The 17,987-nt window shown below is 42.1% G+C and overlaps 1 protein-coding gene across 6 annotated transcripts in view; it reads right to left on the bottom strand.

Annotated features, from left to right (window-relative positions):
* TMEM131L (transmembrane 131 like) overlaps positions 1-15,916 on the bottom strand; it is a 108,316-nt gene extending 92,400 nt beyond the window's left edge. The window contains exons 1-3 of one of the 6 annotated variants that reach the window (XR_008308376.1): positions 15,574-15,916; positions 14,532-14,602; positions 2,819-2,862 (exon numbers count right to left, since the gene is read on the bottom strand). Coding sequence is in view for 4 of the 6 variants with exons in the window: in XM_053254953.1 (XP_053110928.1) it covers positions 2,819-2,862; positions 14,532-14,602; positions 15,574-15,700 (242 nt within the window). In the remaining 2 variants the exon portion in view is untranslated. The remainder of the gene's footprint in view (positions 1-2,818; positions 2,863-14,531; positions 14,603-15,573) is intronic. The other 5 variants (XR_008308375.1, XM_053254953.1, XM_053254952.1 and 2 more) reach the window with 5 other exon arrangements.
* Between the last annotated feature and the right edge of the window lie 2,071 nt (positions 15,917-17,987).

The following is a 17,987-nucleotide window of genomic DNA, read 5'->3' as shown; positions in this document are numbered from 1 at the left end:
GCAACCACAGAGCTATGTGGTTTTGTTTGGTAGAATACAGAAGGGGCTTACCATTGCCCTCTCCCACGTTATAGGAAGATGCTGAAAGGCATCATCTCATACATCGCTGCTGCCCAATACAGGTGTTTCCCATAGTCAGCAGGGATTCCAACCAGCAACCTTTTGCTCCTTAATCACAGGATGTTTACTTGCTGTGCCATTAGGTGACATTTCCTACCATATCCTAAAACAAGATACAATTTATCCCCAAAAGACTAAATACAGTTGGAGAGACAAAAACTTAAATATGTCATGGAATTTTCCTAATTTATGCCAGCCTACGGTGCTGCAAACATTTCTTATAAATAATTCTTCAAGAGCGTTAACATGGTGACATGCTAGAGCTTGGGTTATAAGTGTATATGTGAAAGGAGATGTCCAAAGGTCAAGCCAAACATAATGCCAAACAAGTCACTGGGGCTTGCATTGTTTTTCTTTAATTAAAATAGAAATGTTAGGAGGTGTTAGCAGGATTGGGAACATGGCAAGTGGGCCATTCCAAAAAAAGAATAAAGGTAAAGTGTGCCGCATCTTCCTATATTGCTGCTGCCTGATACAGGTGTTTCCCATAGTCTGGGAAACATACCAGCTGGGATTCAAACTGGCAACCTCTGGTTTGCTAGTCAAGTCATTTCTCCGCTGCACCATTATGTGACATAATGAAAGAATACCCCCTAATGGCTACAAATCTCAGGACAGACACAGCAGCTTCAGGAGGGCACTGTTTTGGTCAAGATTACAGCAGAAGTTTAAAGGGTTAAATGCCCCTTCCCACACACCCAGAGTCCTGATTCTGCTTGGGCCTCCTGCAGCTGCTATTTCAATTAAGAAAAAATGCAATCCCCAATGGCACATTTAGTGTCATTGTCATTTCTGGTTTAATGCTTGGACAACTAAATCTGCTATGATCCAAGACAGACATTTGGGTATAAAGAAAATAGATTCTCATCAACTTAGCAGAACATCACTTTAAATTACCTTATATAGATTTTCTGAGATACATACATACACAGATGCATGAATACACACAGGAAGTCAGCTGTTCATACTATGGCAATTATTTTCTAAAATTAGCCTAAGAAGATACTAAATAATTTTTTTTAAAAAAATACAGCATTAATCTTGATTGTGTGTTAATGTACCAAATCTTGATTTTTAATTACAGGATGTTTCATTAGCTTTTTAGAACTGCAGTGCATTCAAACTCTGACATTAGTGTATACCTGCTCAGTCTGGAAATTCTGAAAGAATACAGTGCAAGAATCCTGCATGATCATTTAAGACATTTGACTGAACCTACTGCGAACAATATCTAATTATATAAAAAGAAATTACTTTGAGATAAATTGCAAAGATATTCCAACTTGCAGGTTCTTCTAAGGTATGTTCCCAAAAGTTACTGCATAAAAAGCAGATGAAGCTCGATTTACCTTCTTCTTCTTCTTTTTTTTAGAAAAGGACTTCCATTAATTAGCTAAAAGCAACCTCATGATCCAACCAACACCAGATGTCCACATCAAAACATGAAAGCAAATACTGAAAAGTTTTATGGTGGGAACATAACACCAGCTTATTGAATTCTAAAGAATTGCATTTTCTGAGATAACCTGCCCACAACCTCCTCTGAAATCTAGTACAGAGAGTTTCAGCTCCCTGCAAATCATGGTTTAGAAATAAGGAACACATTCAATGCCTCCCTTCACTTTAATAACCTTCCATTCACATTACATGTGCACCAATTTAAACCATAGTTAATGCAAATCAGGTTCCATAAACACCTTGGTATGCATGCCCATTTCAAACCATAATTTCAATCCCAGGTGAAACAGGGATCCATGGCTTGCTTGAATTAACCCCTGGTGGTGCACACGTTCTACACCAGTAATATGGTGCCTCTGTAACATAATACAGAAAAGTAATAGGAAATCACACTCTTATTTATTCAAATCAAAGATGACTTTTTTTTAAAGATGATCACCTTAAAATGTAGAGGTTAAATACAGGTTATGCCTGCATTTATTCAAAACACAACTCTGAATTTACGATGACCTCCCAATATAAAAAAAACATGGGGGCGAAATCTAGTCTTGGACTCAGGTAAAAACAGTAGTTTCCCACTGCAAGGATGAGCCCAGGGAGAGTCATAGGTTCATATGCTCTCCCTTCCCTTCTTCCCCACTCTCACAGATGAGGTAAGTGGACAGTTTGAACTAAACCATAGTTACACATGATGTTGAAAAGGGCAATATGAACATCAGAACTCATGACTTCTTTAGGAAAAAAAAACCCTTTGCAACAAGACATCTCCCATTAAAGTGTCAATTTAAAAAGGAGGTCCAAGATTATAAAGAAAACACTGAAATGGGGGAGGGGGGAATGCTAACTACTAATTTATTTATTTATTTATTTACTCAGGGTGGTTTATTTGCTCAGGGTGGTTTACAACAAGGTAAAAATAATTAAAACAAGTTAACAGTTAAAATCAAACTATAAAAATAAAATAAAACCAATTAAAAATTTCAAACAGCTAAAAACCCTGGAGAATCAGGGCAACAATTTAAAACAGTTTGTCAATCATTTAAAAATCCTGGAAGGCCAGGCCAAACAGATAGGTTTTACTAAACCTGCATTTTCCCAAGAAAAGTGCAATATAAAATTAAACTATTCAAAATACTTATTTATGTTCTAATGCTGCTTTCAGTTTACCATGGGGGCACAGTACAAAGACATTTTATTTTTCTTGACTGAAGATACTTCTTTTAATTTTCACTTTGCCTACCTTTGTTCTTGTGGATGTTCCTCGACATCCTCTTCTGATTCAGCCTAGTAAACAAGAGAAAATACATTGAAAGGTTTACAGCAACAAAGACAAGTTTTCAGCATACATTTTGCATGTTAACAATCCCAGCTAGAGCTGTTCAAATAAACATCATTCAATAAGACCAGTTTTGTAAGATGTTTGAACCAATCTCTTACATGTAAACTAATAAAGTATTCTAAATATATGAACATGTTGGTCAACAACCTTAGAAATCTAAAAAAAAATCAAGGCAAACATTCATCGCTATTATGAGTAGTAAGAGCACTCTGGATATTATCAGGAGGCATGGCCATATATGCCTCTTTTAAAAAAAAATTATAGCTCCAAATGCCATCTTCAGAGAATCTCTCAAGCCACCAATATGCATTTTTTTTTAAACCCAGCAATACTTTATCATGTTTCTTTTAACGCACCAGAGTGGGACCAATCAAGAGATGTGAGAATATCAGTGCTTGCTTCTAAGGAGAAAGGCTGATCTTCTGTGAGACCACCCAGGACTGGGCCACCTTAATAAACAGGACGACACCAATCTAGCTTATAATTGCCCTGTTCCAGGGCCCACACTAACTTGGCTATGGCCCTGTGATCAGAACATGTGAAGAAATCACCACAAAGGAACTAAGATCAACTGGAAGAAACACTTCTAAATTGGTGTTACTCATGCACTGTGCAGTTAGTGTCACTGGGCAGCATCCAGGCTAAATTAATCATGACCCATAGAAATTAATGGCACTAACTTAGTTTGTTGATTTTAGTGCTGCTTTTAGTCATGACTAACTAGTCTGGATGCTACCAGTTCAGAATAAAATCCTCTCTGTTAAAACAGAGTGCAATGACAGAAGTAACAAGGTACTCTGGTGAGAATTAATCTGCTATTTTCCTTTCACTATAATCTTAATTGATCATTACCATCGTCCTAAATTAGCCCACTTCAGCCTTAAACATTCACAAGTTTGCCATCTTGAATTTGGGTGGACGACACTATCACAAACCACACCCTTGAGTCATTATGAGTCCCTACAGCTGTAGCAAATTTGGTTCAAATCAGTTAGGCGGTTTATAAGCTAGGCCACACACCTCAGAAATTCATGCATCCACCATCTTGAATTGGGGTGGATGACATCATCACAAACTACACTATTTTATTCATTCATTTAATTTATATATAGCCTGACTCCAAAAGGCTCTAGATGGCTTATTTTGTTTATTTGACATATTTTTTGTTAACAAAATATTAAAATAAATAAAAAGGTTAATACATTACAATAATTTAAAAGGTTAAAACAATTAAAAATCAAACTATTAAAACAGTATCTAAATAAAAGCCTAGGTGAAAAAGTGTGTCTTAACTGCCTTTTTTAAAGTTGTGAGAGATGGGAAGGCTCTTATTTCAGCAGGAAGCATGTTCCAAAACCTCAGGGAATCAATGGAGAAGGACCATCCAAGGAGCCACCGGTCGAGCTGGTGGCAACTGCAGACAAACCTCTCCTGATGATCTCAATGGACGGTGTGGTTCATAGCGAAGACAACATTCTCTTACATACCCAGGGCCCAAGTTGTTTAGGGCTTTATAGGTTATAACCAAAACCTTGTATTTTGCCAGGAAACTTATCGTCAACCAGTGTCGATCTTTTAAGATAGGAGTGATATGGTCTCTCCGAGATGACCCAGAGACCAACCTGGCTGCCGCATTCTGGACCAACTGCAGTTTCTAGACTATGTACAAAGGCAGCCCCACATAGAGCACATTGCAGTTGCCAAGTCTGGAGATGACCAGCAGATGCACTACTGTTCTGAGGTCATTTATCTCAAGAAATGGGTGCAGTTGGCGTATCAGCCAAAAATGATAGAAGGCAGTTCTGGACACTGCTCAGCCTGGAACATCAGGGAGAGGCTTGGATCCAGAAGCACCCCCAACTGTGTACCTGTTCCTTCCAGGGAAGTGTGACCCCATCCAGAACAGGCAGATCAAAATTATCTCCCGAGTTACAAACCCACACAGTAAGTATCTCCGTCTTATCTGGATTCAGCCTCAGTTTGTTATCTCTCATCCAGCCCATTCCTGCCTCCAGGCAGGCATTTAGGGAGGTTATGCTTTCTCCTGATGATGCTGACATGGAGAAAAGGATTTGGGTGTTGTCAGCATACTTATAGCACCCTGCACCAAATCTCCTGATGATCTCTCCCAGTGGTTTCATGTAGATGTTAAACAAGATTGGAGACAATACGGAAGCCTGAGGGACACCATACAAAAGTTCAGATTTTAAAGAACAACAATCCCCGAGGGACACCTATAGTTTCTTAACTCTGAGGGATCCAATGCAGGCTTCTTCAAAAGAGGGCTTCTAACTGCCTCCTTAAGGAAAGGAGGCATCCTACCCTCCCTCAAAGAAGCATTTATGACCTCTACTAGGCCTTCTACAGCAACTTCCCTGCCAGATAGTATAAGTCATGTCAGGCAAGGGTCAAGAGAACAGGTGGTAGGCTGCACTGCTCCAGCTTGTCCACATCCTCATGAGTCACAAACTGGAACTGATCCAGCTTGACCACATAAGGAGTCGCTGGACACCTCCAATTCAGTAATTGTGGGGTTGAGGCATCCCTATGTGTCACTCACTACAACTGTACCAAATTTGGTTCACAGCGGTTAGGTGGACAACTTGATCCGCAAACATTCATGCATCTACCATCTTGAATTGGGGTGGATGACATCATCACAAACTACACTCTTGAGCCATCCCTACATGTCCCTACAGCTGTGGAAAACTTTGTGAACCTACTAGCCAATTTGAACCAATTACCCAATTGTGCCTCAAATGTTCACTCATCCACCATCTTGAATTAGGTGGATGACATCATCACAAACTACACCACTGAGGTGTCCCTATGTGTCCCTACAACTGTATTCAATTTGAATCATATTGATCCAGGCATTGCAAAGTTGTTGGGATAGACACAGACAAAGACACAGACACACAAAGAGAGAGAATGCCAGGAGATCTCATAAGCTTACTTTCCTTAGGGAAAGTAGGCTAGAAAAAATGTTACCCAGCAAAACATTGTCTATAATGGCCAATGTTTCAGTTGAATTAGTCACCATTTGAGAGTTCCTGGAAGAGTCTCAGAAAGCATAGCTTCATACATGGATGGTGGCATGCTATGAACACTCAGGCCGTGAGAAAGCAGTCTTCTCAAAGCCCATTTCTGGCAGCCCATGACTCATTCACCAGCTTCTTCTGTTGAATCCTTGCTCACAGTTTTGCAGCTGAGGTGGTCATACAGTACTTATCCTTGCACTCATCAATTATCTACTGAAGACATGCTTTCATCAGATTTTGCTCCAAGCTCAGAGGTTATAGATTCTTGTCCTGTTGAGGGTGTGAAGGCTTCCCTGCCATCTTTGTCAGAACAGTTGTTGGGTGTTTTGTTTTTTGTTTTTAAACACCTTTAATTCTGTATTGCAAACTGTGAAAATAGTTTCTGTGAAAACTGTGAAAAAGTAGCTTCCCCATCCACATATGATACACTGATAAAGGATACCATTGATAAAAACCTAAGGAAAATTAAAATGTTTTCTCATAAAATTCAAATTACATGCCATCCCTGGAGGTCGCAGTAGCTGCAGTCATTGTTTTGCAGCATAGGTTTGCGCATGCAAGAGACATGCAGAACAGGTAGTGCTTTGCATACAGCTGGATGTATTTTTGCCCACCCTCCGGTCATGTAAGCAATGGCCCTGAGATGCTTGCCTTCTCCTGCTGAGTGTTGCTAGGCTTCCTTGTTTATATACTCTATATATGCTATTCTGGTAACCCATTTCTTGAGTGCTTTGGCTATAAGGAAAACCTTCAGAATGAAGCCTTTTTATCTCCTGGTCTCTGCTTGTAGCACATTATCGGAATAATCTATGTTAATCTGTAACTGGTTTTAAGTACAGTGTTATAAAGACAATTACCTTCAGAACTCTTCTAGGCATACAATTCTACAAAACTGAGCCAGATTTAGCTACAGAAACCTCGTATATTACAAATGTGATTAATATTTATATACTGCTTTTTAACGCAAGTTCACAAAGCGGTTTACATAGATATAAATAAATAAAATGGCTCCTTGCCCCCAAAGGGCTCATAATCTAAAAAACAACAACGTAAGATAGATACCAGCAACAGCCACTGGAGGGATGCTGTGCTGGGGATGGATAGAGCCAGTTGCTCTCCCATCTCAGTAAAGAGATCACCACTTTAAAAAGATGCCTCTGTGCTCAGTTAGCAGGGGTTATTAGCGTTGTTTTCAATCAATAGCATGTCACAATAGCAATTCTTCAATGTCTTAGCAATATACACAACACTTTCCAAGGTGAGTATTACAAATCTAGATGTACAGTCACACATGCAGCACATGGTCAAAATACAAATAAAGAAGGATTTCTTCAGCAGCCATACACAAGCTACAGTACTGATTAACCTTATTGTAAAGTCTTGCCGTCGAGTCGGTGTTGACTCCTGGTGACTACAGAGCCGTGTGGTTTTCTTTTGTAGAATACTGGAGGGGTTTACCATTGCCATCTCCCATGCAGTACGAGATGATGCCTTTCAGCATCTTCCTGTATCGCTGCTGTCCGATATAGGAGTTTCCCATAGTCTGGGAGACATACCAGTGGGGATTTGAACCAGCAACCTCTTGCTCCCTAGGCAAGTTACTTCCCCGCTGCACCGTTAGGTGGCTAACCTTATTGGACTGTAACTCTTCCTGAAACATGAAGAAACAGAACAGAACAGCCTCTGCTCTCAACTAATTTCTTCACACATCTAGCGCAGTACTATTTGGTTAGACAGCATCTGCTTTCTATTTTCAAGTTTGGCCTTACTCAACTTATATCACAATCCCATACATACTTATTCATGCCCCACTGTGTTCAATACAGTAAGTGTGTTTGGGATTGCAGCCTTAATTTATCTTGTTTTGCTCAGTTTTGCTCAGCCATCTAATATTGCATTTCCAAATGCTTTGGAAAATAACCATGGTAATTTAAGTAAAAGTTAGTCTGGAAATATGTTGACTGAAAATACTTTTAACACCTTTACAACTACACCATTTTATTTAATCTGTGCCAGAAGCACCACAATGTAAGAAAAACGAAGTACCACTACTTTAAAGACAGATTAGCCAATGCTCCCACAAAGGGAATTTCAAAACAAACCAGCTATTTGTGGTCGCTTTCATATGCATTCGGATTGTTTGTGTTCACACACTACAATTACTGTTAAAATGATGTGTAAATCAAGATGTGACTGTTTAAAGCGCACCAAGCACAACTCAGGTTCTCCTAACCCAGGACACCATGAGACAGAGTCAACTGGGGAAGGAAACATCAAACATAACCTTTCCTAAAAGGTTGTTCCTATTTTTATTTATTTATTTAATTATTTTATTTATATGCCGCCTGACTCCAAAGGCTCTAGGCAGTTCACACATTAAAAAAAGAAACAAAATAAAACAAAACAGCAATTAAAACATTTAAAACATACTAAGAGCCTGACTTAAAAAATGTTTCTTAAGGGCTCTTTTGAAGGCTGGTGAAGATGTTAAACCACAAATGTCTATAGGGAGCGCATTCCATAGCCCAGGAGTGACTGCAGAGAAGGCCCACTCCCGAGTCACTGCCAGCGAAGTTGGCGGTACACGGAGACGGAGCTCTCTTGATCTTAATGTGCAGTGGGGATCATGTAGAAGGCGGCGCTCTCCCAGGAAACCTGGTCCTAAGCCATTTAGGGCTCTAAAGGCAATTACCAGCACTTTTTATTTTGCCTGGAAACCTATTGGTCGCCAACGCAATAGCTTTAAAACACGCATAATATGGTCTCTCCAAGACACCCCGGAAACCAAACTAGTTGATGCATTTTGGACCAACTGAAGCTTCTGAACTACATACAAAGGCAGCCCCACATAGAGTGTATTGCAGTAGTCAAGCCTAGAGGTTACCAAAGAGTGCACCACAGTTCTGAGATCACCAAGGAATGGACACAGCTGTTGTATCAACTGAAATTGATAGAAAGTGCTTCTGGCTGCAGCCTCAACCTAAGAAACCAAAGTGAGGCCTGGGTCCAGAAGCACTCCCAAGCTATGTACCTGTTCATTTAGGGGGAGTGCAAACCCATCCAGAACAGGAAGATCCATCATGTCCCTCGAAGTATGACCCCTTACCATGAGTATCTCTGTCTTGCTTGGATTCAGTTTCAATTTATTATCCCTCATCCAGTCCATTACTGCCTGTAGGCGAGCATTTACGGGGGCTATGCCATTTCTTGATGATGATGTCATGGAGAAATAGATGTGGGTGTTATCAGCATATTGATAACACCTTCCTCCAAATCTCCTGATTATCTCACCCAGCGGTTTCATATAGATGTTAAAAAGCATCAGAGATAGGATGGAGCCCTGATGGACACTATATAATAGCTCTCGTTTCAGAAAGCAACTATCTCCGAGCAACACCATCTGGAATCTACCAGAGAGATAGGAATGGAACCACAGCAAAGCAGTGCCACCTAGTCACCTGAAAGGATAGTTGGAGCTCATTTATTTAATGATATAAAGCTGCTGGGGAATTATCTTCATATATGGAAGTTCAGATGAACAAACACACATAGAAGCATCCCTTTTAAAAATATGAATTCATAATGGATATGAGGGTTGATCCTCACTGCTCTTATTAGTACTCTAACATAGGCTTGAAAAATACTATGCCTGTGGTAGGTAATGACTATTTCCAGGTGATCACTACACAGTGATATGGGTTGATTTAAGCTATTTGCAATTATGTGGGGCAGAGAATTTTGTGCAGAGAAATATGGTAGTGGAAAATCTTCTATTCCGCCCCACTGTGGTTTTTTCCCCTTCGCTTTTAGGTCACAAATGACTAATATAGTCATTGTGGGCAAACATAATAATATTCTTTCACCAAAGCAATTCTGTGAACTGCCTCAGCCTTTCTTTTTTCTTTTTTGCTTTCTAGTATATGTACTCTCAAATGCACTCCACTATTTACTTTATCCCTGCTCCTAAACAGTATGTAAAAATCTCTTATGTCATTTTACTGGCATTCCAAAATCATCCAACAATGTTTGAAGTTATGTCAGTCTTGAAGAACTTTGGAGGCTAAGTAGATATATAGATAGTTTATTACAGTCGTAGACCAGCTCATAAAGCACACAACATATTGCTAAGTACTTTACAGACAAAAAAAAACTTGGCCCCTCTTTTCCTTTTTAATCTGTTGCAATATTTTGTTACTATCTTGGCATGAAAAGCAATATTCCACTGCAGAGAGATTGTCAAACTGAACTTGTTTCTCAACAAAATTTTAAGGCAGGGCTGCACAACTTTGGCCTTCCTCCAGATGTTGGACAATAACTCCCACCATCCCTGATTTTGGCCACTGTGGCTGGGAATGATGGGAATTGTAGTCCAACAACAGTTGGAGGGCCAAATTTGTGCAGCTCTGTTTTAAGGAGTCAAATATGAATCAGTTTAGCTGTTCTGTTTGAAATCTATTTCTAGTTCTCTCACAGCAGCTATGGTTCAGAACTAAGATGATCTGCCACCAATTCACAGCTGCCTTTTCAGAATTGTCAGCACTGGAGCTGCCAAAGTAAGTTTGATTCTATTTTGATACCAGTATGTCTACAAGAAAGCATGACTAGGAAGTCATGCCACTGAAACTTTTCATAGCAAAGAAATACAAGAGACTGAGGAAAGAGGAGTAGAAGAGGATCTTCCACAGTCCTTGATAGTATAAAAGTAGGCCCATGACACAGAAGGGAGAAAACATTTCATAGAAAGGGGAAAGAATATTTCCCCCAAACTGGCAGAAAAGCTGCTTCTGATATATTTCAGAAGTAAATATCAGATTATTGTATTCAGAAGTATATTCAAAATTCAGATTACAAATCTGAATCTTAAAGCAATTCAGATTCTAACAAAAGGACATGACAGTCAACTTCTCATCAAACTAGATTTACTAATGAAGCCTTTTGCTCAGGGCTCTGTGTTTAATAATAATAGAATTCTGCACACAGGCAATCAAAATCGTATTTAAGTTGAACAAATTTGAATAATTCCTCTTATTTTGCAAAACTCTGCATTTTTTCTTATTTTGCATTGAAAATGGAGCATCATCCCACCTTATTAGCTTCTGCAACTTCAGCAAGTCAAGCATACTTGCAAGAAAATTTGCACAACCATGACTTTAAACACTTTTTAAAAAAACTGATAGTCTCAAGAAGCTGAATTCTGCAGATAATATTATGTTCTGCACTTTTCCTGGGCTCCCACAGAATTATTACCTAACATATACCACCTTCATAGTTATCTGGTAGACTATGCAAGCCACAGGAAGGAAATTAATATCAAAAATATAACCTCACATTATTTAGTATTTCTACCACTTTAACTTGTCATTAACCACCTGATAGGTGGAAAGATTATCTTCTATCTTTACATGTTCAGATAAATGTTCAGAAACTGAACTATCCAACATATTGGAAGATCCCACATTTCACATCTCTGAGAGTTTCTACAGAGAGATAAACTTATTGTTTTATTTGTTCATTAAGCCATTAAATGCATCAGCTCATCTTTTCTGAGAAGACCTGAACTTATTAGTCACAAAGCTAGCAACTAGGTGTTTAAGTTCTGGATCAAGCATAGCTGTATTAAAGCAACATTAATATTTGTGCCATCACATGCATGCATCCAAAGCACTATAAGATATCTCACCAGTCCAGAAGTATGGAAAACTGCTGCTGTAAAGACAACAGCTGCTATTATCAGATGCAGAATAGCAGTGTCACTCCAAACTGTTGCTCAACAAAGAACTGAAAGAGTTGGGCCAAAAATCATTGATCTACCTAACATCCTAGAGACATTTTATCCACCACAGAGCTAGCTACTTCAGTAAAATTCTATGCACCCAGGACACAGGATGAAACGTCTCAGTAGGATTGTAACTGACATACAGCTTACTAAAGCAGACTTGAACCAACTGCCAAATGCACGATACCTCCTGTGTTGTGTTAGCAACTCTTGAAAGCTATTACAGCTACATGCAACTACAGGATCTGGGTGTAATGTGGTTAATACTAAGCACAGTCTACTTGAAAGTATGCTCTGTTGAAATCAGTAAGGCTTTTACCATAATATTAATTTTTAAAATAGTTTTATTTTAATAATACATTAGTTTGAAACTGAGGGATAATGTTAACTTTCTTGCTTTGGGGAAAGCTACACATAACATACAAATGTGCCTCACAAAACCTGAAACTGTCCTTTTTAAAAAGCAACTTAAACTTATGAAGCTGTCTTATACCGTTAGCTGGTATAAGACATAGCTCCAGCTAGTTTAGTACTGTCCATACTGACTGGTTCTCCGGGGTTTCAGAGAAGGGTCAGGGATGGCTGGGGATTGAACCTGGGATATTTTGCATACAAAGCACCCACTCTGCCACTGAGCCAAGGCCTCTCTTCTAGCTTCAGGAGCAGAAACATTGTTGAAGTTTCATTTTGAGGAGTGAAGGGGTGGTCAGAAGACAAAACAGTTTGATGAGAGCGCTTGCTTTCTCTTGAGGGCTAAAAGGATTTTCCGTTTTGGGAGTGAATTTCAAATAGTCACATTCATGTGTGTTCCAACATGTTTAAAAAGCTTTGCATTCCAGCCCATTCCCCAGTTTAGTACAATTGCACAATACTGAGGATAGATAGGCATTAGATAAACAAATACTGTACACATTGATCATCCTTTGGACAGTTTACAGGAGCAGAGGATTTACATATCCCCCTCCCTACTGTATCAGACCCCCAAGCAGCAAAGTATTTGCATATTTACACTGAAGTAAGTTCTTTTGAGTTCAGTGGGATTTATGGCTTTATTCTTATTGTTCACTACCTACAGACATTTAGAAAAATATCAGTTCAGCAAACAGCATATACAATCACACATCCTTCCCATATTTATACTGTTAACACATCCCTACATGCTACACAACTACAAAAATTGCAAGCCGACAACTGCAGTGTGATGTAGTGGTTAGAGTGCTGGAGTAGGACCGGGAAGACCCAAGTTCAAATCCCCATTCAGCCATGAGACTTGCTGGGTGACTCTGGGCCAGTCACTTTTCTCTCAGACTAACCTACTTCACAGGGTTGTTGTGAGGAGAAACCTAAGTATGTAGTACACCGCTCTGGGCTCCTTGGAGGAAGAGCGGGATATAAAATGTAGATAATGATAATGATGATAATGATAATATGTGTAAGTAAAGCATTTGAAGACATGTCCATTACCCCCTAGTGTAATTTTGTAAAAGAATTTTAAAAGAATTTAAAAGAATTTTTTAAAGAACTTTAAAAGAATTTTTTTAAAGAACTTTAAAAGAATTTTTTTAAATCCCACTTAATTTTAAAAGATTCCACTCAATGTGTTAATTAAGAAAAATCTTTTTCAGTGGTGGTATTATAAATCCTTTTAAGAAAATATTAAGATAGATGATTAACCGGCTTGGTGTATATGCATGTGCATCAGCATACAGATTCCAGAAAATTCAGTTTTAAGTGGCTATATTCGATCACTTTACTAAGAGCATTTACAGAAAAACTCAAGATTAATATCAATCAAAAAAACTAACATGAGTTAAAACACCCTGCTAAAACACCCTGAGCAAAGAGACACCTTTTAAAGTGGCAATTCTCTTATATTTAGCAGGGGGAGCAACTGGCCCTATCCAACCCCAGCATAGCATCCCTCCAGTGGCTGTTGCTGGGAACTGCCTTCTTTTTAGACTGTAAGACTTTTGGGAACAGGGGACCATCTTATTTATGTATTATTTATTTTTCTATGTAAACTACTTTGAGAACTTTGGTTGAAGAGCAGTATATAAATGTTTATTGCAGTAGCAGTTGTATCCTGATACATAATGATGTAGTGTATCTTTAAAGGCAGGGGCGTAACTACCATTAGGCAAGGGGAGGCGGCTGCCTGGGGCCCCCCACACCTCGAGGGGGCCCCCAGAGGCAAGTCACATGTGAAGTGAGTGTGTGTGTATCAGCGAGGGGCCCATTTTAAAATTTTGTCCCTGGGCCCACTCCAGCCTCATTACGCCCCTGTTTAAAGGACACAAAACTTATTAAAAACAGAACTACAAGACTGATTTTATGTTATGTTCACAGTACCAAATTCAATGAGATTTGTTCTAAGGTATTGATAGGATTGCAGTGCAGGGAGATATCCCTGAAGAAGCAATACTGCAGTATGTTTGTTGCATCTCTCTTGCAAAAATCAGGTGTTACTAGACTTTAATTCTTCCTCCCCAGTCGAATCACAAGTGATTTGATAGCTGCATGGTTTCTCTTTAAGAGGCTTAATTAATCCCAAATGGTTCTACTGCCAAAATGACGCAGAAACGCTGCTTCCTTACCAACCACCACCACCATCCCTGAATCTAGAACCTGCATAACACGGAATGGAAAACAAGACTGCCATGTGCAGAGTCCACAGACTGGGGTTAGAGGTACCCACATCAGCATCCACTACGGACAGTTAAGGGCAGGATGGTTTTTCCCTTTGAGATGCCTGCTCAATATACTAGCCCCATCCCTGCCCCCGCCCCGCCTTCCTTACCTGGGCGGGCATCAGGAGCTCGCCTTCCTCCGCTTGCCATAACTCCACCACGTTGGGGATCGGGTCAATCGCTAGGTAAGAAAAACAAAGCCACATTCAACCAGAAGTCAGAATTTCAATCGAGGACAAGAGCGGACTGTCGAGGGCTGGACCGTTCTTGATCGAAACTGACGGGAGATCCTCCCCACCCCAGAAGTGGGTCTTTTGCCCGCTGGCTTTGTACACACGCGGCTGGGCTTTGCTCTGTTTTGTTTCCCTGCTATGCAGAGAGGCGCTTCCATATTAAAAACTGCAGCGGCGGCGGGTCGCCTGCAAGAGGAGGAAGGCCAACCTGGCGCACAAAAGCTGTGTTGGGAGGCAGTTTACAGCCGAGGGTAAAGATCAGCACAGGGCTGGCTCGAACCCGGGGCCTTCTCTTGAAGTGCCTCCACCACGGGGAAAAGGCGGGGGGGGGGTGGCATCTTGTTCTCAACAGCGCGAGCCTGTGCAGCAGCAGCGTGCTACGGGGGGGAGGGAGAGGCAGAGGCACCAGCCCAGAAAAGGGAGGAAGGGAAGGAAGGAACCACGCATTGTGTAAACGTCGTCCGCTCTCCAGCCGCCATCCCCACTCGCTCCCCTCCTGTGGCGGTGGTGGCGTTTTAATCACTGGTCTGTCACAAGGTTGCAAGTGCTATATAGCCGCGTTTTTAAAAAAGGAAAATGTTAAAAAGAAAAACAACTGACAAGAGGCAAAGCCATCAGGCTCCTCCAGCAAAGAGGCACAGGAAGAGGAACTCTCAGGGCTGGGAACCATTAAGAAAGCAACACAGCAGACAGAGCTGCACAAAGGGAGGATGGGGAGAGGGAGAGAAAGGGGCTTTTGCAGCCGCTCGCACACACGGCTCGCGCGGGTTTGGATTTTTACCTCAGCTCTCCCCATTTTGCAAGCCGACGCCGTCGCCGCCCCCCCCCCGTCCTTACCCATCTGCCCCCTCCCTTCGGTGCAAACCCCACTAGGCTCCTTCTCCCCGCAGAGCTCGCCTTTCCAAACCACATGCATTACCTTGACCCTGCGCTTCTCCCGGGCGAAAGCAGGGCAAGAGGACCTGAAAGACGCCGAGCAGGAGGTTCATGGCCGTGGCTGTGCGGCAGTAGCTGCTGCCTTGCTGCGGGTAGCGCAGCCCCGCCATGCGGCTGCTGCTGCTTGTCTGTCTTTGCTGCTGCTCAAGCTCTGAGCTGGCTGGCTGGGCTACAGCTGGTGCTGTGGCGGCCGCCGCCTCCCTCCGCTCTGCGCGTGTGTGCGACAGAGATAGGGAGGAAGGGAAGGTTGCGCGGCACAGGGTGGAACATTGTCAATGAGAACGCAGCCTCCCCTCCCTGCTGGACTCCGCCCGGAGGCGGCGGCTGCCGCTCTTGCTCTCGAGAGCGCTGTTGCAGAACGCATGGAAGGCAGGCCCGCCCGACACGCACAGACGGGGCTCGCTCGAGGGGAAGGCCGCGAAGGAGACGCGGGTGGGGGATCTTGGGAGCCCCCTCAGGCCCTAGCTCTGCAGAAGAATTTGGCCTCCTCGAGAGAGGATTTTTCTGGATCGGGGGTGGCGGGGGGAGGCGAAGGAGAGGGAGAGCATTTCCACCGACGCTGGCCGCGTGTGCAGTGCGTTCGCAGGGCTTATTATTATCATGATTAATCTACAGCTGTACATCTGGGTGCAGCAGCTCCTCTGAGGCATCTGCTGCTTAACCACCATAGGAGACAGGATGTTGGATGAGTTGCATCTTTAGCCTTCTCTGTGCTGTTGTGGAAGAACACAAAACAACTGAAGGGAAGCTCTCTTCACATACATTCCATTCCATATGAAGCTGCCTTATACCGAGACAGACCATTGGTCCATCTAGTTCAGTATTGTCTGCACTGACTGGCAGCGGTTCTCAAATATCAGGCAGGAGTCTTTTCTAGCCAGATCAGGAGATGCCAGGGATTGAACAAGGAGCTTCTGCATGCAAAGCAAATGATCTGTCAATGAGCTACAGTGACAGTCCCACCCTCCAGGGGAATATCTTACAGACCGTGTGTGCCCACACCACATGTAGTCACCCATCCACATACAAACCAAGGGAAATCCTGCTTTGTAAGGGGACAATTCATGCATCTACTACAAGACTGGCTCTCTCCACTCCATTGAACATGCATACATGTTGTATCTGTATTTGTACGTGTTTTGTATGTGAAAGATTGTACATGCGTTCATTTAAAAAGTGAACCTGCGTACTACATGTTGAGGCATAAGCTTTTGTGGGCTATAGCATTCACCTGGAAAGTGGCCTCTAGTCCACAAAAGATTATGCCACGGTCATTCTGATTTTAAGGAGTCTCACAAGACTCTCAATGGTATTGCAAGCCCAGAATGAAGCTAAGCCAGAGAGCCAGCCCTACCATGACACATTTGAATCCACTGCCTTTATCCAGAAAGAGGTGGGGGACTTGGCATACTCATGCAGCACAGCAGAATCAAAAGGCAATGAGTGGTAGGAAAGACTGTACTACTTAAGGCTGCAGATTCAAGCATCCCATATGTTTTTAAATACATCTCCTTGATGTAGGAAACACAGAAGACAGTGGTAGGGGTGTGCACAGACCATTTTAAGGTTTGAATTCAGACAAAACCACTGCTCTGCGAAGCCAACTGGCTGGTCCGGTCCATTCAATCAAACCAGTTTGACCCAGTTTGGTGGCTGGAGGGGCTATGCTTGTAAAGGGGAATCCAGTGAGGGTTCCCCTTTACAAGCAAAGGAGAATCCTGGCTTCAAAAGGTTGGCTGGGAGTGTGGTGAGAGGGCACCTTTAAAATTAGTTGTAAGCAGGGGCGTAACTATAATAGGACAAGGGGAGATAGTGTCTGGGGGCCCACTGCCTTGGGGGGCCCCCAGAAGCAAGTCACATGACTGACTCCCCCAGCCGCGCACCTGCCTGGGCTTCCTTTCAGTTGTATTCATCCTCCAAAATTGAAGTGGGTGTTAAGACCTGGAGAAGCTACTAGAACAGCATGTCTTTCTCTAGTACCATTAAATGACTTGCATCGTCCACATAGGATGATGTTCTATTGCATACACACACACACACACACACACACACACACACACACACACATATCTGCTTTACTTCGTGAGCCTGTTTCAGTGGGTGGGGGATTTTAAAATCTTGTCTCTGGGCCCACTCCAACCTTGCTATGTCCCTGGTCGTAAAGTCAGATTACATGCACAGAGGCCAGGTCAGTTCAGGAACCGCACCGCCGCCACGTGGGCAGGATGCTGTGGGAAGTGCCGGACTGCTAAGCACTTTACAACTACTTTTGAAGATGCCCTCTCGCTGCCCCAGATCCCCCTTTTTCCTCACTGGATTCCCCTTTACAAGCATAGCCCCTCAAATTGGTTCTCCACGGAATGGGCGCCATTCGGTTCAATCACCAACCAGACCACC

The sequence above is a fragment of the Hemicordylus capensis genome, chromosome 5, assembly GCF_027244095.1.
Source record: "Hemicordylus capensis ecotype Gifberg chromosome 5, rHemCap1.1.pri, whole genome shotgun sequence".
NCBI classification, from domain to species: domain Eukaryota; kingdom Metazoa; phylum Chordata; class Lepidosauria; order Squamata; family Cordylidae; genus Hemicordylus; species Hemicordylus capensis.
Note: the sequence above shows the minus strand (reverse complement) of the source record. Positions and strands in the feature narration are given on the sequence as shown.